This window comes from Hydra viridissima, unplaced genomic scaffold (genome assembly GCF_058129835.1).
Source record: "Hydra viridissima isolate aposymbiotic clone 2 unplaced genomic scaffold, HvirCarnegie_v1 scaffold_11, whole genome shotgun sequence".
Classification (NCBI taxonomy): Eukaryota; Metazoa; Cnidaria; class Hydrozoa; order Anthoathecata; family Hydridae; genus Hydra; species Hydra viridissima.
In genome coordinates this window covers 10,687,104-10,712,293 of record NW_028324310.1, presented here as the reverse complement: position 1 = coordinate 10,712,293, position 25,190 = coordinate 10,687,104, and the positions used below count along the sequence as shown (strand labels likewise).

The 25,190-nt window shown below is 28.8% G+C and overlaps 2 protein-coding genes across 5 annotated transcripts in view; both read right to left on the bottom strand.

Moving 5' to 3' along the window:
* The window catches only part of LOC145191085 (phenylalanine--tRNA ligase beta subunit-like), a 144,361-nt gene that overhangs the window by 20,532 nt on the left and 98,639 nt on the right, over positions 1–25,190 (bottom strand). The gene's annotated exons all lie outside the window — the stretch shown is intronic.
* On the bottom strand, positions 5,155–24,907 carry LOC145191081 (cell adhesion molecule DSCAM-like). Of its 4 annotated transcripts, XM_090066681.1 has the most exons (23): positions 24,769–24,907; positions 24,494–24,590; positions 21,278–21,401; positions 17,099–17,401; positions 16,658–16,984; positions 15,585–15,857; positions 15,177–15,443; positions 14,776–15,069; positions 12,194–12,463; positions 11,785–12,039; positions 10,877–11,173; positions 10,377–10,685; positions 9,994–10,284; positions 9,482–9,552; positions 8,976–9,204; positions 8,766–8,881; positions 8,441–8,618; positions 8,066–8,353; positions 7,606–7,881; positions 7,164–7,454; positions 6,853–7,026; positions 6,655–6,754; positions 5,155–6,475 (listed from the first exon to the last, which is right to left on the bottom strand). In XM_090066681.1, the coding sequence occupies exons 3-23, from the start codon at positions 21,369–21,371 to the stop codon at positions 5,446–5,448; spliced, it is 5,733 nt and encodes a 1,910-aa protein (XP_089922807.1). In that variant the 5' UTR covers positions 21,372–21,401; positions 24,494–24,590; positions 24,769–24,907; the 3' UTR covers positions 5,155–5,445. The 4 variants fall into 4 exon arrangements, with proteins under 4 accessions (XP_089922807.1, XP_089922810.1, XP_089922808.1 ...); XM_090066684.1 differs by lacking the exon at positions 24,494–24,590 and having other exon boundaries at positions 24,769–24,882; XM_090066682.1 differs by lacking the exon at positions 24,769–24,907 and having other exon boundaries at positions 24,494–24,685.

Genomic DNA, 25,190 nt, shown 5'->3' with positions numbered 1-25,190 from the left:
CAAGAAAAATTTCAGTGGGATGAAAGCTTATCAGAATTTAAGCCTATTTATTAAACACATATATTTGGGTCAGTGGTTCTTAACCGGTGCTCCGCGGAGCAATGGTACTCCGCGAGGTAGTTGCAAGTGCTCCGCGAAATTATGAAACTCAAAATTTAATGTTCACTCGCTTATTACATTACACTGTAATGATTACAGTTTAGGTAAGAAGCTACAATAAATGGGTTTTATTACCTACCTACCTACCTACCTACCTACATTGAATGCAAAATTATTTCAGCAGGAACGGAGCATTTAACTTTATTAGAAGAAAAGATTGAACTTTATTTTTCATCAATAAACGTAGAAACATATGACTGGATACGTAATCCATTTGCCTAGGTTGATACATCAAATAGTAAGTTGTCATACCAAGAAGAAGAAGAATTAATCAACCTGTCATCGGATCGCACACTTAAAATGAAATTTTCCGAAATGGTTTTTGAGGAATTTTGGATCTTTGTGCAAGAAGAATACTCAGCTATATCCATGAAGGCACTTAAAATCTTGTTGCAATTTTCAACATCATATTTGTGTGAACTCGGTTTCTCGATAGTCACTAATATAAAAACTAAAAAACGAGCAACACTTACTAATTTGAATGAAGAATTGAGGGTAGCTATTTCTAAAATTAGGCCTAATATTGCTGAAATTTGTAAAAATCGTCAAGCTTCACATTAAATCTTTTTACTTTTCTGAATTAAGTTTTGCTTAATGCTACTTTTTTACTTATTAAATTTACGTTTATTAACAATTTGTTTGTCATGTTATCATTTTAAACTGTTATGCTATAATCTTTTATTTTCAATAAAAGTCGTACTTATGTGAATTTGTTTGTTTTTTTTTACTCCTTGATTTCAGTGCTCCCCAAATTATTGTCATGATCAAAAGTGCTCCCCGACTTCAAAAAGGTTAAGAACCACTGATTTAGGTCATTAAAATCGGGAACAGCGGCCGTGTGTTTTTTTAGAATTGTAATACGGCAGCCGTGCGAGTAGTCTCGGCCAATTTTGTGCACGCTTTTAAAATAAAGTTTGTTGCAAAGCCTTTGAATTTTGTATTAAGCATAGTTTATGGTGCTGTTTTAATTTTTATCAAAAGAATTTAAAAATTTCCTAAAAATTAGTGTTCAAAAATAGTATATAGAGTGAAAGTTACGGTCACCTTTTTTTAGAATTCTTTCCTTCTGTTATTATTACAACTTGCAGAAAATCTTCTTTCCGAACAAAGGATTTGATGATCGAAAGAAAAGTTTTCCATTTATTAGTTTTTATTCAAATGCTTGTTAGTGTTCTTTACTTTTTCATACTTTCTCACATTAAATTGAAAATAGAATCCAACTGCAAATCACCACTATGCAATATGGTTAGTCGGTTATGCCTAAATTAGTCCAAAAAGGATTGCCTCTTTAAAAATTCCTATATATGTGCTTAAAATTGTCAACATCATAAACCTTCAAACAGCTGCTTCTCACATTTATAAAACAATTTAAGACAAAAAAGTAAAATTAGATTATCAAATAAATACCGAAACAGTTTTCTTTTATCAGCTTCAATATACTGTATGAAAATCTCTGAACTTAAACTATTTTTCAGATTATACAGAAAGTATTTCTTTAATTAATGATTTAACCCATGAACTGGTCAAAGCCTATTCATTTTCAGCCGGAGGAATGAGTACTGCCCTTAATTTCTAAGATGGTAATTTAAATTTTTCACAACATTAGGGGTAATTTAGGATTAGAGAGTGACATAGGCACAGAAACTATCCCCATCCTCATCCGTTAAAACATTTTGATAAAAAGGCGCGTCAAAATTTATGTAAAAAGTTGATTAGCGTTACCACGGAAATAACTGCAGATCTGTTACCGTTCCCGCAGTATTACCTCAAAATATTTTCCAAACACGCCTTTTTTACCGTGGTAAACGCGGTATTACCGAATTTCTCGTTACCATGTCACTCTCTACATGGACGTATAAAGGTGAGTTTCCCCTCATCCGTTTTAGCTACGGGAATGGGAAAGGGATGGGAAAATTAATCATGTAAGCATGCGCAGTGATTAATTTTTAAAATTAAATTACAAATTACGCATCCTCACGTAGCTAAAACGGATGAGTGGAAACTCACCTTATGAGATGGACGTGCAACTCATTGTTTTACATCAAAGAGGCCGCAGATATCAGCGAGCCATGCAAGTTTCCGACAAAATCTAAATTTTCACCCGTCAACAAAAAAAGCTACTAAAATGGCTGCCCACAGTTTTAAAACAGAAACTCTGATCACGTGGTATTAGTTTAAACTTTTATAGCATGTTTAATAAGACTGTTCAGGATAAAGTAACTACTTCACGCGTTTACAAATTACTAAACAAAATTACACTAAGGTAAAGGAAATTAGTTTATAGGAAATTCGGCACGAACAAATTTGATCATTTTTTCAAGACGAACATTTGTAAATTTTTTTAACTTTTTTCGTATAAACAAAGCCCTTCAATGATAAAATAGACCTGTAAGGATAATTTTAAAATGACTAAAAAAAGTATAGCAAAATATAAAAAAGCTTAAATAAGTTTTTTTGCCAAGATCTGGTTTTATTAAATTCCTTGGTTCTTTATTCACTAGCCTTAATTTTGTGTATTTTTTAAGTATTTTTTCCGATATGTCGCCATTTTTTGCCTCGACTACTCTATGAGCTCCTCAATATATATTCAACGTTTTTCATATTTCATATATTATTTCATTTCTCATAAAAAGCACATTATAACCCATTTGTTTTTATCAAATAAAAATTAGTTTATATACAGTGGTTTTCATAAAATTAGACGCACTCATATTTGAGAATAGAAATTTTTAGTTTTTTAACGATAAAACAATAACGAAAAACGATTTCGGTTTAGCTTTTTTTCTATTTATTAGATAAATACATACAGAATACAAAATTTTTAAAAAATTTACAAAAAAAATACAAATGCTAAGTAATAATTAGGTACAACTACATGTCATTAAAAAAATAAGACAAAAAAAATTGTTCATAGATTTAGACGCACGATACATTAGGAGGCGTAATTTATGAACCAATCAATATTTTGTGTATCCGACTTTTGCTTTAATACAACTAAGAACTCTTCTAGGCATAGACTCAACAAGATTTTTGCACATCGCTTCTGGGACCCTATACCAGATCTTCTTAAGGATGTCCTTCAGCTGGCCAAGTGTGGAACCTTTGCCAATTCGCGGTCAATCCAAGCCCAAATCTTTTCAATTGGGTTCAAATCAGGTGAGTATGGAGGCCACGGTATTGTCTTGATATTATTATCGTTGAACCACTCCTTTGTATAGTATGTAGTATGTGTAGTAGCGCCATCTTGTTGAAGTTTCCATGGTTTATCATTAAGCATAAGCAGGTCAATTGATGTAATTAGGTTGTTTTCCAGTACGGACTTTGCTTTTAGAAATAGATGTACTTCGAGTTGTATTGAATTCTGTGTTCAATTCTTTGTAACTAATTCTTGAATTAGCTTTGACAGCTCTAAAAAGGGCACTATCGTCCTTTCTGGTGGTTGACAAGGGTTTACTTGGCCTTATTTTCTCGCTGGCACGACCAGAGTGAAGAAAGTTTTGTCTCATTGTCCGAACGCATTTCTCAGATACTCCAATTAACCTGGCGATTTCTCTATTACTTTTGGTTCCTTCTTTGATGTGAGCAATAATTTGCCATCTTTCACCTTGAGTGATACGTCTTTTGCTCATTTTTCGCGTCTTTTTAGTAAAAAACTAACTTAACTTTTGTTTATTTATTAAATAATGATTAACTAATTCCAGGTAAGTCATATTTGTATAAGGTTTTTTGACAAAATCAATTAATTTAGGCCTATTAATGAGAAATATGGAGAAAAAACTACTAATTAACTGTTAATTAACAAGATATATTTTTTGATTGCGCGTCTAAATTTATGAATAAAATAAAATCAAGCTTATCAATTAACTTTTTTGTATTAATTGGTATAGAATGAGTAATAAACATCCTGCAAAAAAAAATTAAGGTACTCTATAATAGTCTCTATAATAGTTTCACTTCCTCTACTAATTTATATATCAAACATAGCGGTAGCACTTTTATTTTATTTTTATTTTAAGCATTTTCTTACATATATGTAAAAAAAATGAGTGCGTCTAAATTTATGAAAACCACTGTATATATGGTAAATCATGTTAATATTAAATACTTAGCTATTCTTGCGGTTTCCCATAAATTGGCTTCGCTAAATTCTTTAAAACTGTGACAAATTATTTTTTTCTTTATTGTATTTACATTCACTTTATGTGTAAGTTATTTATCCTTAACTCTATATATTTCTATTGTTAAACATAAAAATAGAAAATTCATAAATATTCATAAACTGGAAGTCTACAGCTTTATAGTAGATGGAGTAGTTTCCTGGACATGAAACCATTGTGCTCAAGGTAGCTACAAAACTAGTTGATATTTTGAATTATTTATTATATATCTAGTTATACTGTACTGAAGTAGTTAAGTAAGTGACCTCAATTTCTACATCATCACTAGCGTTATTAAGAATGTCTAGCTATATAAAATTAAGCTTAAAACTTGCTTTTATTGCTGTTATCTTTATTAAGTTAAAGGAAGTTGATGGAAGTTTAGGCGAGCCCAAAAATTTTCGACGAATCCGACAGACTTTAATATAATTTAATTTCTATTGTTTAAAACAAAAGATTCGTAACAATGCACAACGAGTAAGGTTCGCCAAAAAAACAATATTATTGCACGTCCATCTCTTAAATGTCCATGCTCTCTACTTGGGATCGTTCAAAGAAACTGCTCGATTAATTTTTTTTAGAAACTAATACTATTATTTAGTGTTAGTAGTTAGATTAGGTAAATAGCTAGAGAGACATCTAGTCCTTTTTTAACCTTTAAACTAAGAGTGTTTTAAGATCAAGTCTTTAAATGAAAGGATTATTTATTTTCGCTCAATGAACAATCCGTTCATTTAAAACAAACTTATTCGCTATTACAATTCAGCACCCTTTACATTATAAAATATGAGATGGCTTACTATGTAGTGGGTCATCTAATTTGAAATGAGCAATTCAGTTTGTGAAAATATTATAAAATAAATCTCTTTCATTTTTAAATTTGTCACATACTTCGACAATAAAATAATTTAAAATAAAATATTTACAATTTAAAAAAATGGTGTTTTATAAATCACCGCGGTTCAATTTCACCCGAGTTATTGGGATCAAGTAAACAAAACGCCGAAAGATATTTTCATACAAACGATCCAGTCTAAGTGGAATAAACAAACGCCGAAAGATAAAATGATCACGAAGAACTATTAACGAGAATTTTTCTTCCAAGCAAATGAAACAAAGTTTAGAGATATCAAACTAACGATTGTTCACGCAAACTACCACCTAAATCAATTTTGTTTACTTGATTTTCATACAAATGATCCAGTCTGAGTGGAATAGGAATTTTAACTTTGGTGTCATTCAAATCACAAGGGATGCCACTAAACAACAATGTTTCTAGTAGCTTTTCGTGAGCTTGAAGAGTCAATTCTTTATCATCGAAATCTGGATTAGTATTATACACAGCAACTAAGTCTTGCAGACCAAATTTTTTTCCAAATTCATACGCTCGTTTTAATTCTCCAACACTGGAACTACATGTTGAAGAAATTGACTCATAGGAGCAAACTGTATTCTCGAGATAATCTTTAGTAAGCGCAACCTTAGGCGATGTTATGAGTTCAGCACGGTTGCTGTTTATTTTACCTAATATTTTTTTCTCTTCAATGCTTTCAAGAGTCTTCAATATGCAACCATCAAAGCTTTTACGTTTACCTGAACTTGATTTTGATTTGCAACTAGCCGACGTTTGAGAGTTCTCTTGAAAGATTTCGCGTTTTCTTACAGAGGAGTCTTGTAATGTGGATTGAGAAGAAATATCTTTTAAAGACTTTCCATCCGCCATACCTCGGTCCTTTAGAGAAAAGGGGGAATTCAATGTAAGTAGGGAGATCTCAGCAGAGGAACTTGTTTTATGTGATGAATGTTTAGAACGAGCTAATTGTAGAGGAGGGCTTAGCATGAGTTTCTCCATTGCAGAAAAGTTAGCTTCAGGATTATCATGGTTTTCGGTTAATCTCTGAGTACTTCCAACTTTAGTACTTACACGTTTACACACCTCACCAGATGTGCATTTTGTTTTTTTTCCTTCATCAATATAATTAACACTGTAGTTTACGGCTGGCTTAAAGATAAAACTGTTGCAAGATCCTTTTCCTAACTGAGAAACTTTGGTTGACTTGTGTGGCTCTTTTGCAGTTGACTCCAGGTAGCTGAAAGGGAAATACTCATCAGGCATTCCAAACGAATCTATGTAGTCATAATCTGTGTTTGGTCCTTTTCTAAAGTTCAAAATAGCAATATAACTATCAAAAACATACATACACACACACACACACAGACACACACAGACACACACACACACACACACACACACACACACACACACACACACACACACACACACACACACACACACACACACACACACACACACACACACACAAATATACATAAAAACCTGATATTCCATGGCCAAGGAAGAGCTGGTTCCCCATATGGATCGCTATTAAAATTTCGATCACGTTTTAAACTGCAAAGTAAACGGTAAGCTGCAGGTTCTAAAGAAATTCAATCAAATATTACGAATTTTAAAGAATACCTTTTGTGAACAGATCAGTAAAAAACTTAGATAAAATAAAAAGGTTTAAAAAAATACTTCTCAATCGTTTTTGGTCTCTATCCCATGATGCAACTAATAACAAGATAATAATAACACTTGCCACGATTAATAATACTATTAGGGTAGGCTGCATAATTTTCTTAAGAGAACCTTTTTCAACTTGGGATGATTTAGCAGCAAACACAATTCGTTCAAGACTTTTCTCTACACCTTAAAACAAAAAACATGTAAGTACACTGCTCTTTTTGGTATCCAAGAGTTCTCTTTTTGGTATCCAAAATGTTTGACTTAATAAACCACAATAAATCTTTTCAGACTGCATATTTACTAATTTTTAATTAACTTACTGTTTCCTGACACAACAAATTTTAGTGTTTCACTGTATTGGCCGATTCCGATATCATTTTCAGATGCTACTTCAAAAAAAATTGGGGAAGAACTGACATTATGAACAACTATCCAAGCTTGAATTGCAGTCAACTTCACTTTTATCCATGTGCTAGCTTTATCAGGTTCAGCATATCTCACATGGTGACCCATGATTGCACTATTACCATTAAAACCTAATAGCCATGTGATGTTTAGAGAATAACGATGAACCAAATAGGCATTTATGGTATGTGGCGGTTTAGGAGGAGCTGTAAAAGAGTAAATTAATGTAGGTTATTTACTATGCTGCTATTTTAGATGAAACTCAAATTAAAAAAAAAACATGAAAAATGATAATGTAACACCAACATTTACAACAAGAAAAGTAAATATTTCAGGAATGAAGTTGTAAATCATTACTCTGCACTATAAGTGTCACAATATTCCAATCAATGCCATATTTATTTTCTGCTGTACAGTTATAAAACCCCTCATCCTCTTCTTGAACATTGAAAAGAGTGTAGGGCATATCAGCTGCCATAAAACGCTTTTGTTTTCTAGCTGAAAACGATTGGCCAGACTTATACCATGTGATGATTGGCTTAGGATGACCAACAGCAGCACAGGGAAGAACTATATCAGAACCAATTTTTGCAGTTGATGTCCAGCGAGGAGGAGTGATAATCTTGGAAGGAACTAAAGTTTAAATGCATTAATTGTCACTAACACACTTTCATTAAATATACATTAAAGAACAAATAATATAATATTAAAATATATTGTAAAATAATCTGGAATGAATATTTTTGGTTTTTTTGAATTCATACACCTGTGGTTTCTCTGCCTACATTATTATTCATTCATTAACAAAATGAATAACCTTGATCTTTTGGAGTTGTTGTAATTCGTTTAGTACTCTGCCCTTCTCCTTTTGATGTCTTAGCTGACATCCAGATGAGATACTTTTGACCAAATTTTAAATCTTGTAGTTTGTAAGATTGCTCTTCACTTTTTAGTTCTATTCGATGAGTTGAATACTGACCAACTTCTTGATAATAAAGTACATAGTCTGTAATAATACCATTTCGAACTATTGGTTCATTCCATGTAACACTGATTTCAGAAGGAGAAGCAGGTGTTGCAGAGAATTCTGATGGGGCATCAGGAACTTACATAAACAACAAATAAAACATGAAAATTTTTTTAAAAATATTTGAAACTCAGGACTTTTAAAACTATAAGGAAACATACTTACTATCTTCATCGGTTTTTTGAAAAATATATTGACTTAAAACACCATCTCCAGCATTTGTGTATGCAAGTACACCAATCTGATAGTCAGTGAACTTTCGTAAACCGTTAAGGAGTGTCTCCTGAGCATTTAAAACTGACTTTGTATGTTTCTCTGAGTGCTCTACATCAATATAAATTACCTGCAAACAAAAAAATTAAAAATATTTTTTTAATTGTTATACTCACAGAAAAGGATTTTGTCATTTTAGATAAACAGCACCAATTTAGAAAGAAAGCAACAGAAATTCTTCTTCCGTTTTTTAAAAAAGTAGTAAAATTAAACATACTTTGTAACCTCGCAAAATTCCATTAACTGCAGCTTCAGGAACTATTTTCCAAGTAATAAACAAAGTCTGAGAATTAACTGTATGTGCTTTTACAGAAGGAGGAGCAAGTGATGGAACTAAAGTAAACAAAATTTTGAGCTGCAAAAATTATCAAAACTTTTTTAATATTTAATTGAGGACACAAATGTTAAACCAAATCTGCTTTTATACCTCCTTCTAAAGTAGAAGCAAAGACCCCTGCTGAAGCTGGTCCTACCCCAGCATTAGTCATTGCTTGGACACTGATTTGATACGAAGTAAATTGAAGTAATCCCTGAAGAAGAGTAAAGTTAATAGCTCCAACATCAATGCATTGTTTTGCTACTGATCGATGCATAGCAGGTACATAGCAAATGCGGTAACTAGAGATGACACCATTTTGAAATATCTTTTCTGGTGCCTAAAACAAAATGTACTTACAGTACACACATCTAAGAACGTAATCCTATGAAATGAGAAGACATTAAAAACATTTAAAAAGAACAATATAAAAGTGCATATAAAAATATTTTTTATTAAAGTACATCCCATAAAATATAAATAGACTATGAATGTTTCACATGTTCTACTAAATGCTACAATTTTATTTTGAGTTAATAGCATGTAAAATGTTCATAGGATAAAGAAGTTTTTGCAACTTTTATTATAGTTAGACTTAAATAACATAAAAAAAATACCAGCCAGGTGACAAGCAACTTGTCTTTGCTTTGACTGATGACAGTAACATTAACAGGTGGCCCTGATGGTGCTACATGCAATAAAAATATTTTAAATTAAAATCATATACAACTTATGAAACAAGACTAAAAAAATTCAGGGTTGCAACTTTTGATTCAAAACAGCTTTGCATTTTTGAATAATTCTATGCTGCATAAAAAGTTATGCATATGAATGGCCTTTAACTTAAAAATAATTTAAGAAACAGCTTTTTTATTTATGCAAAAAATGAAAAAAATTGCATGCATTTTTCAAAAACTTAACAATAGCTTCATTATTTGTGATCCAATAATTGCAACCTTAAAATTGTTTTTGTTGTAATGACAAATGTTTTGAAAACAAAGATTATAAAAGCACCAACTCAATATAAACAGTATGTAAAACAAGTCAAGATGTAAACTGATGTTACATAAAATAACCAGCTTGCTTATAAAACTATTTGCTCTTTGGAGCAAAATAATTCCAAACTAACCTTCTTCTTTTGTATCAAATGAGATTTCATCACTTTTTTCACTAATTCCATGTCTATTTGATGAACTTACACGAAAGCTGTACTTGGAGCCTGGATTTAGACCTTCAACTAAATAATTTGCCTCTTTTGTAATAAAAAACTTTCCCTGATTCCAGTTTGCAGACCAAGACTTCATTTCCAAACGAAATGACGTAATGGGGGAATTCCCATCAAAACCTGGTTTCCATGATAAATGAATTGATCGTGATGTTGATGAGATCTGCTTCAGACTTTCAGGATGATGTGGCTCTTCTGTAAAGATATATTCATTATGTTTAAGACCTGAACTTACACATGTACAGCTAGCAAAATTTTCATAAACAATAAAAAATAAAACAACATACCCTCTACGAACAATTTAAACTCTTTCTTGTATATACCAAATGGATTTATAAACATGCATTCATATGCACCATTATCATCTTGTGACAAATCAGTAACAAGTAATGTAGAATTAAGAGATGGGGGTACACTTTCAGAACTCAGCAAGGTAGAGAAAACATGCTTTGAATTGTCATTTGAAATTATGGCACTATTCTTGAACCACTTAACAGACAACATTAAGCTACCAATAGCAGAACAATAAATTTTAACTGCTTGCATTTTACCTTCTCGGATTTCTGATGGAGAAGTAAACACAATTCTTGGAGGTACTTTAAAGGAAAATTAATCTTCATTATTACATGATTCAAAAATAAAAGTGAATGTGAAAACAGTTTACTACTTTATATATTTGTTCTAATTAACATAATTTTATAACTAGTATAATTTTAGATGTCTTCATTAGCAATAACATGCAACAAAAAGATAAAAGCAAACTTAAATGATTGTAATATTCCCGAACCTCGAACTTCTATTTGTATTTCTTTTGATAATGGATCTGGAACAATATCTTGATCAAAGAAAGATGCTTGACAAACATATGTTCCATTATCAGAAGCATGAGATGCTCCAATGTACAATGTACCATTTTGTAACTGTTTAATACGCTGGTTCAGCAAAACACTAAAAAATTTGTCATTTATTCTTCGAAACCATGTAATTTGTGGCTGTGGAAAACCTTTTGCTAAACACGGCAAGATCACAGAGTACCCCTCAAGGACAGACACATCAGTTGGAGATTTTATAAATGATGGTTCTTCTATAAATGTTAAATTAGACCTTAAAAAATTATTTAAAACTAATTCTTCATTCCTGATATAAAATTTATCACTTAAATTTTTAGTCATGCATCTGCTGAACAAGAACCAACCTGCTTCCTGCTGCCAGACACCAACTTAATGTCCCTTTTTTAATTTCAAAAAATTAAAAATTGTTACAATTGCTATATTAGTTGCTACAATTTACAAAACAAATCTTCTCCTATTAGAGATACTTTATTCAACAAGAGTATTCAATTAACTAAACCAGAAATCAAATGAGAGTATTAGTCAAAATACATACCAATAAGAATAGAGAATGTAAAGAATAATGCTTTTTATTTTTTCATATTAAATTTCAATGGGACATTTAATGTGTTTACTGTTCATCAACTTCCTAATATATTATGTTAAGAAATAGTTTTTTTGTATTAAATTTCAGGAAAGTCTTTTTTTATTATAATGATTAGAGGTAACGAAGATTTGTATTATAAAGCTAAAGTCATTTAGCCTTAAACTACAACTTGAACAAAATCAGTTATCGATTGTAAAATGGCTCCCAATTTGCAAACAAAATAATAAAAATAGACAACAAAAAAACATAGACAAATACCATAAACTGTGAAATCGTTGGAATAAGAATCTTTTCCTGCATTGTTCTCTACAACACAAGTGTACCTTCCTCTATCAGTATCCTGCACTTTGTTAATCAGCAATGTTCTCTGGTTAGTTGCACTTATTTGAACGCCATCCTTAAACCAAGAATAGTTTAAACCAACTTCAGAGCCTCTAGTCAATGTACAAAAAAACTCAGACCGGTCACCAATTAAAACAGAGTGAAGAGTGAAAGGAAGAACTTGTGGAGGATCTAAAAAGTTTATACCAGCTTAAAAACTTAAAACAAATTCAAACTGATTAAAACATTTTTAAACTACTCTTTGTTCATACTTTTTCATTTAATGCTATCTAGAAAGAACTTCAATAAGAATTTAATCTTATAGTTCTGATTAAAAGAAATATACCTAAGTTGATAACATCCACAGTAGCTTTGTAACTACCATATTTATTTGATACTTCACACCAATAAATACCAACATAATTTTCAGAGAACTTTTTTAAATGAATGGTCCCATTGGGATATATATTAACATTGCTACTTTGTGATAGCTGAATTCCTTTTTTATACCACTTAAAAGAAACATCTGGATAACCTTTTCCACGACAATCAATTGTTAAAGATTTCTTTGTTACTCCATAAACTTGTCTTTTAAATCCAAGAATTGTAGGAGAACCTTCAAAGATTAAAATTATTAAAATTAATGCTAAAAGGAAAAACAGTAGTGCTCAATAGCAAATTGGTGATCACACTTTCTTTTACAACTCTGCAATGAATTAAGCTAAATTCTTGATATTTTTACAAATTATTTGTTATGCTTTTAACAAGAGATTAAACCACTTTAAACTAATATCAGATGTTAAACTACAAAAATTTTTTGCTAAGAATTTTTACAAATGCTCAAATATATATATATATATATATATGAATGTATGAATGTATATATATATATATATATATATATATATATATATATATATATATATATATATATATATATATATATATATATATATATATATATATATATATATATATATATATATATATATATATATATATATATATATATATATACAGTACTGTGCAAAAGAAAGTAGCACCTAAGAAATTTTTTTAAAAATGTACATTTAAGTAAATATAAGTAAATAATATTGAGTTTTTATTTAATTAAACTAAGCTATTGTTTTAAATAAAGCTATATTTATTTATTTTAGTAAATGATTTTAATAATAATATTATTTTTTTAACTAATATTTATTAGATGGCTTCAACTCGTATCATTTTTGACCATTTATTACCACTTATAATGTTTGCTCATTTATTGCGGATAAGGATCAACACTAGAAAATGATAATTTCAATCTCTGTACTATTTATTTTGCTTAAATTTATTTTAAATATTTTTTGATAAATAACATGAAAAACTGTTGAGTGTGTAGAAGAATTTTTAGTTTCTGTTTAGTTCTCATGTTAATTACAGATTTTTTCGTTTAAAAATTTTTTTTTTTATTTCAAAAGTTTTGTTTTATAAAATTACTTTTCAGTTCTCATAAAATGCCAAAGATATCAATAAATGACAGAAATCGCATCATTATTTTACATGAAGAGGACTATAGTCAAGTTAAAATAGCCAAACGTGTGAATTGTTCGCGAGCCTCAGTTCAAAAAATAGTTTAAAAAAAATAATGAAACTTGTGATGTAGTGGATAAAAAGTGGTCTGGTCGTCCCAAGAAGTTTAGCCTACGTGATGAACAGTTTTTAAAAATAACAGCACTACAAAATCGTAAGAAAGTAAGAGCAGAACTCATTTCAGATCTTAAAAGAGCAAGTGGAACTTTAGTACACGCATCTACTGTGCGACAATCTTTAAAAAATCTGGATTAAAAGGCTGTGTAGCTATTAGAAAACCTTTACTACGCAAAGGTAATAAAGAAAAAAGATTAAAGTTTGCCAGAGAGCACAAAGAGTGGCTGAAAAATCAATGGGACAAGGTATTGTTTACAGACAAATCTAAATTTTAAATATTTGGGACAAATAGACATCAGTATGTTAGGCAAAGAAAGGGAGAGGCATTGAAGGAGCCATGTCTAGCATCAACTATAAAACATGGTGGAGGGAATATTCAAGTTCGGGGGTGTATTTCAATAAAAGTGTCAGGGGACATTGTTATAATAACAGAAAAGCTTACAGGTGAAAAATACAAAAATATTTTACATAATCATACTGTGTCTTCTGGATGACAACTGATCAGGGATTATTTTATCCTATAACAGGATAACAATCTCAAACATACTTGCAAATTAGTTAAAAATTGTTTGTCAAATCTGGAAGAGGAGGGAGTGCTTCAAATCATGCCTTGGCCTCCTCAAAGCCCTGATTTGAACATAATCGAACATGTGTGGGACTTCTTAGATGGAAAGATGGAAAGGTTGCCAAAGAATGTAAATGAACTTCGGAATGTTCTAAAAGAAAATTGGTATAATATCCCCATCACATTTATTGAAAATATGTATAAAAGTATAACTAAAAGGCTCCAATATGTTATTGTTGGTCACACTAAATATTAATTAAGTCTCTATGTATAGCTAGAAAGTTCAATGTTTTTAATTAAACTTGTATTATATTACACAGTTTAGTAAAAAATATGCTTGTACCTATATTTTTGTTTTAATTTCATTTTGTTTGACATTTTATTATGAATATTATAAAATTCTCTTAGGTGCTACTTTCTTTTGCACAGTACTGTATGTATATATATATATATATATATATATATATATATATATATATATATATATATATATATATATATATATATATATATATATATATATATATATATATATATAACGAAAGAAAAGAAAAGAAAGAAAAATGATTCTCGCCTAATCACCTAACTTTCATTGAAAAATAGAAACAATTATGCAATACCATTGTATTTATACAATAACAGGAATAATATAAACAAAGCATGTAAAAAATTACCTTTTACTAAAATAGTAGAAAATGCTTTTATATATCCAACATTATTCTCTACCATGCATGTATATTGACCAGAATCTTTTGTTTCAGATTTATCAATGGTAAGAAATGATATTCTTTTGTTACTGAATTCACTTTCTATTGTAATGTTTGCTGATTCTCCATTAAGTTTTTCATTATCAAGGAACCAACCTATTTCAGGAAGAGGCTGGCCACTGAATGAACAAGACAACTTAAGTAAAGACCCCTGATCAATGACTCCATCCTCAGATATTGATTCAATTTTTGGTAAAAGACCTACAAAGAAAAACTACTTACATAAAACTTTATCATTTGTCTAGACCTCATTTCAGTTTATTATAAATAATATTCTAAATATAATTTATAATTTATTAATTAAATACCATTAACAATAAGTCTTGCAGCAGCTTGCACTGTTTCATACTTATTTGTCACTACACATTGATATACACCTTCATCAGTAAGATTTGTATCAAATATTGTTAAAGTATCACCCTTGATAGATATTCGATTGTTTGGCTGAAGCAATATCCCATCTTTGAACCACTGTTTTTGAAAAGGAGCTGATCCAACAGCAGAACAATCAAAACTATTAACTCCACCTGCTTTAGTAAACACATCTTTTGGACTTTTTACAATTTTAAGAGGAACTAAACACAATAAATGTGAATAAATATGTAAATTGTCTGTAAAGCAAATTTTTGAATAGAACAAACATAAAAGAGTGGTACAAATCAAACTAAGCAAATATTTACAACTTAAATCAAAGCAATTACAAAGTAAATGAAAACCTTTAATAATAATTTCAGCTGAATACTCCATTGCAAACTCTTTTTTTTTAATCGTACATTTATACATTCCTGCATCTGTTTCCTTAGCATTTTCAACTGTAATTGAACCCCCAACTATAACCGAAATACGATCACCTATATTTAAAAGTTTACCATCTTTAAACCATAAATAATCAAATAATCCATCTGCTTGACAGTTCAATGTAAAATATTGACCAGATTCTATCACTTGACCTGTTGGTTTTACTATGTTGCTTGGTTCAACTAAATTTTCTACAAAAATTAAAAAGATTAATGACACCAGTTGTTTTAGTAATAGCATGTAAAACACAGTATGATATATCTACTATATAGATTTACCTATATACTAGATATATCACATATAATTTATCAAAAAAAAAAAGTTTTTTGAAGTGAACATTTAACTGAACTAAAACTATGTTACAGAAAGTGGGCTATGTTTTGAGAATTGCATTAAAGTTAGCATTTTAAAAAATATTTGGAGTTAAAAATACAGCTATTATTAATGCCATTATTTTGGCAGTAATTCTTATGGTAATCCTATTAATTATCTGCACTACTATAATAATTTGAGATACAAAAATTTATATAATAACTGATAACATTTTAATAAGTATTGATTGCTGATAATGCTGTATAAGTAGTTAGTGCTCAAAATTACACTAATTGTTAATATTTTTATTGCAAAAAAATAGATACTACAGCAGTGATTAAAAGAGTTGTAATATTTAAGATGAAGCCCTAATTGTTTTACTAAGCAAACCTGAAATGACTTTTTTTAACAGTAAATTTAGCTTCTAAAATTCTCACTATATTGAGAATAATTCTAACTAGATTGTAATTTTAAAAAAGTCTTGTATAATCTATGTATTATCTTTGAAATACTAACAATCATTATCACTATTTAATATAAGAAATAAACTAATTAAAGTCAAAAAAAATTTAAAAGTGTTTTACAAATAGCTGAATTGCATTTTTTTGTTTTTTGTATACATATATTAATAAAATTTCAAACTTGAAAAAAAACTGATGTAAAATAAAAAGTCACAAACCATCAAAGCCTACATAAAGTCTGCCAGGAGCATTGGTCATCGTGGCATTATTGAAAATATTCCTTGTAATACAAGAGAATTCTAAATCTTCATATTCTTTTAATATACTAGAAACAATTAGATCTCCAGTATCCAGAACATGAAATTGGTTTTGTGAACGTCCCAATGAGATTTTATCTGCTTCATCCTTCCTTGGGTGTTTGATGAGCCATTCAGAAACTTTTACAAATGAAGTCACAAAGTATGGTACCTGACAAGTGAAAATTGCAGATCCCCCAATTAAACCTAACTGATGATGGATCACTGGAGAGTAAGGTTTGTCAATAACTAAAGAGATTTTACAATTGCTTAAGATAATACCATATTACTACTTGCAATATTATATCTAAAAATAACAATTTATATTCACTTAATATAATATCTAATTTAAAACATTTTTACCAACTTTTGCTTCAGCTAATTTGCTTATAAGAATTCCAACTTTATTTGATACTTTGCATTTGTATTTTAAGTTGTGTACAGTAGGGTTGTAATTTTCTTCTTTAAAAGCATGAAATAATAGCTCATTATTTATGATAGAGATAAGTCCTTTTATTGGATGAACAACTAAACCTGACTCAGTTAACCATTCAATCTTAGGAGTAGGATATCCAAATGCATCACAATTAAGTGATGCAGCCATTGTGTTAAGAAATAATATATCAGTTGGCTCTTTCTTTAAAGAAACAAAAGACACTTCTTGTTCTAAAGAAAATCATTCAGTAGTATTAGTATTAGTGGTATTAGAAGCAGTATTTGTAGTAGTAGAATAAATAGTAATAGTAGTAGTTGTTGTAGTCAGTGTTAAGTAAGTTTTAAAATAATTAAAACCATAAACTGTGATTTTTTATTTTCATTTAAAATCACACCTACATTGTGATTTTTATTTGAAATCATATTTTGGATGATTTAGTGATTTTGAAGCCTTAAAAGCATATTTAAATTATATTCACTAAACTTTGAAACTTTTTAATTGCACCAAAAATTTGCCAAATTAATGTTTATTTTTCTACAGGTATTATATATATATATATATATATATATATATATATATATATATATATATATATATATATATATATATATATATATATTATATATTATATATCTAGTCTATGTTCCTTATGCCTTAGTTATTTGAATGGTTTATATTTACATTTTATTACAAGATGGTTGATGATAAAAGTTTACTACTTTTAATTTAACTTTTTTCAAAGTAATTCAAGAAAAAGACAATTAAGTTATTGCTAAATGTGTTGATTAATTAATTTTTGGAACACTTGATTGTTAATAAATCATTAATTTTTTTCTTAAATATGATATAGAATTAGAAGTTTTATAGTGAAAATAAAAACACAGAGAACAGTTGTTTTTTTCATATGCAGATTGAATACAGATCACTAGTCAGCAGATGAGACATACAAAAAAGAGAACAAACATCAGTTACATACAAATTAGAATAAAGTTGACAGTTTGATTGTTATTGATTTCATGTTACCATTAAGCATACTTGAAAACATGCAGTTGTGGCACCTGTAGGGGGCTTTGGGAGTTAAAGTAATATCACAAAAACCTTATCTGACAAATTAATGCAAAATATGATCAACTGATGTCTCAATTGCATGATGAGCTTAATGTAGCTGATGTTCACTGCACAAAAGCTGATATTTGGTCTATCAATAACAAAAGTTTCATTGGCATGACAAACCACTAGCTTTTGCTTATCCTAAAGAGAAAATCTGCTGTTCTTAAATTTTGTTTGCTCACTGGGTTGTACATTTATGATAGAATAGCTGAAACAATATGTGATGTACACAACTTTTATGACATTAAATTTGGCAAAATTATTACTACAGCCACTAAAAATGAAAGTAACTTCGCAAAGACTAGCTGTGATATTAGATCAATCACAAGATGGCAAGAAATTTTACTATAGTATGCTGTTTCTTAAGCTTATCCAGTTGAGGCATAATACAAAAAAACTCAAACGAAGGCAGAATTTTACAGTGAGGTGCTCTGGTAAGTTCACTGTTATCAGGTTTGGAAAAAAGAATAGGGCAGTTTTTTATCTAGAAAATCACTTAAAGTAGTGTTAGCTAGGAACATTACCAATCACTTAAAGTAATGGTCAAGCTAGGAACATTACCTGCCAGCAATCATGACTAAGCTTATGGCAACATAGCAGCAACTTCACTTCTCAACAACTCCATACAGATGCAAGTACCTCCTATTTAATAATAACTGACTACTGATAATCTATGCTCAATAGTCATTAACTGATGTTTCTGAATAATGTTATGTATCATTCCAGGACTTGTCCTCTTCTTGTACACTAACTCTACCATGATACACTACTTCATCAGAAATGCTTACCACATAGTGAAGAAAATATTTATTAGTTACAATATAGCAATTCCTTCATTAGCAGCTGCGGAGTCCCTTTTTACCATTCCAGGCTTGGAGACACCCAGAAGAAACACACGCAATGTTTGAAAGGTTGACCGTGATAAAACTAAACCAATGCTCATTTTAACTACTACTTGTTCATAAATGATCGCCTTGAATCTTCTTACTGCTTGTACATTTTGAATTAATTTCAAACTGAATGAGAATGTTGTGATGTGAATTGACTTTTTATTTATAAAATAGTTTCTTATTTAATAGTGAACTGAAGCAAAATTTTTTGATTTCAAATCATTTTTTAATACAGAAAAATTACGACTTAGATTGAGAATCACTTTGTGTTCAGGAATTTTATTTTGACTTCAATGGAAATATAAAGCTGAGAAATCTTTTTTTATAATTATATTGGAAAAATTAGATCTCATTGTCATACAATGTATTTTGTCCATGCATAAAGGTTGATATTTTGTGAGACTTGCGAAAATGAAACGTAAAAAAAATTTACAAAGTGGAATTTAAAGCACTCAACTAGATTATCTTTTTACAGAGTTATTTGTCAAATACTTTTTCAATTAGATTAGATGTTTTGCTTTTAGAACTATGCATGCTTTTTTTTGCTATATATATATATATATATATATATATATATATATATATATATATATATATATATATATATATATATATATATATATATATATATATATATATATATATATGCTTGTTAGTTGCAAACCCATTTCACTATGTTGTCAGCCTATAGGAAAATTTCCAATCCACTAAACTTTCCCGCGTAATTTGTTGCCTCAAATTATAGGCGGGAAGTAAAACTTTTATTTACGAAATTCCATCACTAAAAATTAAACGAGCATATGGGTTTTAGATATTTGCCCTCAGGTTTATAACTTTTCTTAATGTAGTTTTATTTGTAATTAAAATTTTATGTTTTTGAAAATTTCATTTTAAGGAAGCTCTTTCTGTATAAACTTTGTATTACATTTAACTCAACTACTATGGTTTTTTCAAAATTTGATTATAAATGAAAAATGCCATATCTATTTCCATCACTTAAACACAAGTTACTCCTTAGAAATGTGATTTGATTAAAATGAAATAGAAAATCGGTAAGATCACAGTGATTTACACCCCATTTTGTTATCACCGTTTGATTAAACAAATTTAAAAAGATGTTTTTGTTTTTTACTTCTATTATAACTAAATAAAGCGAATTTAAATGGAGGAGACCAAATAAAACTTTATGACCTATTCTCTTCTGTAAATGAGTTTAAACAGACACAAGTTTCATAGATTGGGTTATTTTGTGGCAGCGCCTAATTTTATTAACTTTATTAGTAAAAATACCTTATATCAAATTGAAAGATTATATTTGCTTTCTCAAAAACGATATATTATATAAAGCCATTTGCAACTTGAATTTACCGACAAATAGAAGCTGAGTATTGGAGTTTACAATTACAACTGTACATTTACATTAACTACTACTGTACATTAAAAAATTATAATGGAGAATTGAGTTGGCCCTTTCAGAAATCCTTTCTGGGACCCTTGTTTCTTCATTTCCTCTGTAAGGTTTGCTAAAAACTTTTTTTATTATACACAATAGTAATAACAATAATAATAATAATAATAATAATAATAATAATAATAATAATAATAATAATAATAATAATAATAATAATAATAATAATAATAATAATAATAATAATAATAATAATAATAATAATAGTAATAATAATAATAATAATAATAATAATAATAATAATAATAATAATAATAATAATAATAATAATAATAATAATAATAATAATAATAATAATAAAAATAATAGTAATAATAATAATGATAGTAATAATAGTAATAATAATAATGATAATAATAAAATTATCATCATCATCATCATCATAAAGATCGCGTTATGTGCGTTAAACCATTATTACAATGTAGGAAAATTACTTTTTTTGTAGTGAGGCTGCAAGGAGGATTAAAACGCCATAACATGTTTGCATCCGTTCATTTTGCAAGTAATTTTGCAATACTTTACTTTACAATACGTTACTTTAGAAGCTTCACGCAATGTATTTCATTAAATAAATCTCCCCTTCCTTTTTGCATCTTTTTTGTGAGAAAAATATTGATTTCATGCAAATTACTACTTACCTCTTATACTATTATCTGATACGACGTTCAATATATATGTGATCAAAAAAACCAATTCCAACTCGACGCTTGTCATCTCTGGTTCTGAGGACATCGAATACTCAACTCATAATTGATTTAGAGTCTAAAATAATAACAGTAAAACATTTTTTTCTTTTCTTCTTAAGTGTTGAAGTTAAAAAAAAAAAAAAAAAACTATTTTTGCAAGTTTTCTCCAATTCCCTTGGCTACTTTTCACTTATAATTTGCGTCAAGCCATTTTTTTTTTTTAAATGACGAACTGTGTTAAAAAATAACAGCAAACAATCAACCATTTCAATATCAGGTTAAAATGGAGTCTTGTTTAATAAATATGTATATACGTTTTTTTCCTAATATTATTAAAACTGCTAACCACTAAATATAAATAGGTCTACCAGAATACAAACGAATATAATTTAAAAATTAAATAGTATTTTAGATATTTTGAATGAAAGAGGTTTATCAAAAAGCCGCTCATTTTCAAAAGCATAAAATAACTTTTCAAGCATTAGACAACTGTATCAGTTCTGAGCTAATACTTTTATATTTTAATATTTTAGGCCACAGAGTAGCATAAATAACAAAATCTTGTTTTGAAAAAATCATGCTAAACAGACAAAAAGGATGTTGATCAATCGGGTTAAATAATTAAACGGCTTTTGCCGTTTTTCGAATTGTACTTTGAAAACCGCAATTGTTGTTAGTCACAAGTTTCATTTCACACGTTATAGGTCACTCCTAGTGAATAAAATAGTTGCATAGGATATTTTATTCATTAACAGTAGAGTTCTCAGCGCCATCTTCGGAAGGAGAATTTTAAATATAAATAATTTAATTAAAAATAAGATTCTAATAAAATCACTGACGTCATTTTGATTGAAGCAGCGCTTTTAAACCGTATATGTATATTTTTTTGTCATCATTTGAAAGTTGTAATAAGCGGAAGAGTTGTACTTCAGATTTACTTGCGTTTTAAGCATCACAAACCTGAATAGACAGACTTTTAAACTGCTGTTTTTTATAATTAAAGAGTTCGGCGAAGAACGAGGTTTTTAAAATTAGAGGACGAATTACATAAATGAGCAAACAAAGGCGGCTAAGCATATATTTTATACAAAAATTACATATTATCAAAAAAAAACTTGTTTAACAGGAAAGTTTGAATAACTAGTAGTAAAAAAAAAAAAAAAAAACCAAAATCAAAAACAAATGGAATTAGTTGTAAAAAAATATTCAACTTCCGCAGTAAAAACCTCATTTTCCCGAATGAATTAGTGGCAATTGGTTCAGGTAGATTTTTCCACAGCATTGTAGATGTTCTGTCTTGATTAAGATAAAACATTATGTGTCTTAGGCAAACCATTTCAAAAAAAGGATTGGGAGTGAGAGAACTGTTCAGAAACAGGGGGCAACTTAATTTGTGTTTACTGTGAGTTAAAGGATACATTTGTTAGCATTATCCCCCTCTATTCTTAGAATTGTCTGAGAAAACTTCTTTGACATGTAAACTAATACAGAGAAAAAAATGAAGAGTATTTTTAGAAAATCAATTGAAAGTCGTAAATATTTGCTTTAGTATTAAAAAAACAAAAAAGAGAAAACAATAGTTTAAATATATTTCACGACACCTGCAGTTTATTTACTCTCCTTAATTTTTAGCCGCACATCTTTGGCTTTCCTTCTTTTGGTGAATATAAATTTCATCATAAAATTCACAAGTTTTTTTTAAAGGATCAGATAATAACCCATAAAAAAAATCGTTGAGAAAAATGAGAATTTATTAGCAATTTAATATTTAAATTTATGACATTAAATTATGAAAAAACGAAAGTGTAAATCCCCCCTTTAGAATCTTCTCTAGGGATGTTTTTTATGTCACGATTTGATAATGAAATTAGGATTACTAGAACATCAATTTTTTTTTTCTTTTTTGATCTTAAAAAAAAACCTAACGAAAATAATTTTAGCGTTTTACTTCATGCGATTCTCTTAATCGTCAGAATAACCTTTACAAAATTAGTCTTTCAACTACAAGAGTAAACTGCTGTATGAAATGAAATAAGTAAAAAGAGCTCCATGAAATCAAATCAGTAGTAATATAGGCGTTTCATTATCTATTCACAGTATTGGTAGAATAGAATGAAGTTTTCTATTTACAAAAATACCACCTGCTATGTTATGTAAAGGGAATATAGGTTTTATTCATAATAAAGTTCTATTTCAACTGGAAAAATTCTTTTCTTTCCAAAACAAAATGGATCATAAAAAATAGCACAAGTCTTTGCTAGGGAGACTTTTGTGCCATATAAAATCACATATGTAAATTTATATACATATTAGATTTTTTTTGTTTTATTCGTGAGACCTAAGAAAAACTAATGTTCTCAATACAAACAATATTCTTAATCCACCATTGAGTCGTTCAGCTGGCACAAACTACTCTAAAGATAAAGTAGGCTGATGATAGAGATAAATAGAAAAGAAAATAATTTATCTTAACGCTGTTCAGAAGCAATTCAACTAAAAATATAAAAAATTTTTTTTTCTTTACATTTTGTTTATTAGTGAAATAAGTTATACTTATTCGTATTTTTATCAAAAGTACGAATAAATATCGTGATTTGAAAATATCGTGATTTGAAAATATCGTGATTTGAAAATTATTACGAAAATGTACAGCCTTTCATCACTGAAAGTACACCCGTTCTTTTGTTTTAAGCTCAGGGGATAAAATCAGAAAACACTCGGAAAAATAAACGATAAGCTTATATAAAAATAACGCGCAAGAACGATGGAATACAGGTGTGGGAGCATTTATAGATCATTAATCGCGCTTACCTTAACAATAGAGCCTAAAACAAAACCTGTACAAGTTATTGCAGTTTTCATGATTTGACACAAACATTTTTTGCACGAGTTTAAAAAAAATATCTGCACCGTAATTTTTTATATAATTTTAACAAAAGTATAATTTAAAGTTTGATTGATAAAAATTAAAAAAACTTCATCGCGTTGTACAATAACTTATTAGCTCAAGATAGATTTATCAAAAGTATAGACTAAAACTAAATAGATATTGTAAGTTAGTTACCATAATAAAAGATAATAAAGATAGATTAACAGTGAGTACACCAATCTAATAATAAAAAAACAACAAACAACAAACAAACAAACACTGCTGCAAATTTAACTTACAATAATTTAACTTTGGAGAGTAACATTAAAAATATTCTTTATAAAACAGCAGATTTCCTTTTTAGTTTCTAGACAGAATGCTCGAAGCATTAGTTTTCTAGACAAAACATAAAAATCAGTTTGTTAGCTTAAGAATTTCCTATGATAAATCAACTTTTATTTCTGTTTATAATTCTTTCAGATCAAACAACTGAATTCTTAATGAGTATGATTAAGATTAATGCAGTGGTTTTGAGGCTGTTATTCAAAAAAAAAAAAAAAAAAAAAAATTATACCGTAAGAAGACGGCATCTCCATTTTTAAAACGATTTATTCTGCATCATGCTTTCGCTTTCCGTAGGTTTAATGTAATTCTGAGTTATTTATCATTATTGAAAATAAATGTTAAGAAGTTGTTAATAAGAAAAAAAAAATGTTTATATAAATTAGTGAAGAGGTGGTTAACAAGAGGAGAAAAAAATTCTTAAGATGTTATAAACGAGAAAAAAAAAAAAAAAAAAAAAGCACTGGTTTTTAAAATAAAATTGGTGACGTCAAAAGTATATTTTATTATCGAGGTAGGAGCCTATTTATTTTCAAAAGAAGTGGTCTAATTAATCACATGCTGATATACCTAATGCTTTAGCAGTAATATTCTTTGAACTGAAATTCAGAAAAAAAAAAAAAAAAGAAGTAAAATTAGCAAAACAACAAAAAA

Bases quoted from the DNA above. Each gene is read 5' to 3' on its own strand.
- LOC145191081 (XM_090066681.1), bottom strand. From the start codon at position 21,371: ATGTCCTCAGAACCAGAGATGACAAGCGTCGAGTTGGAATTGGTTTTT. The intron at 12,040-12,193 runs GTATATTTCTTT...TAAACTTTTTAG, and splicing joins TGTGGATGTTATCAACTTAG to ATCCTCCACAAGTTCTTCCT. The intron at 10,686-10,876 runs GTTCGGGAATAT...TTTCCTTTAAAG, and splicing joins AATACAAATAGAAGTTCGAG to TACCTCCAAGAATTGTGTTT.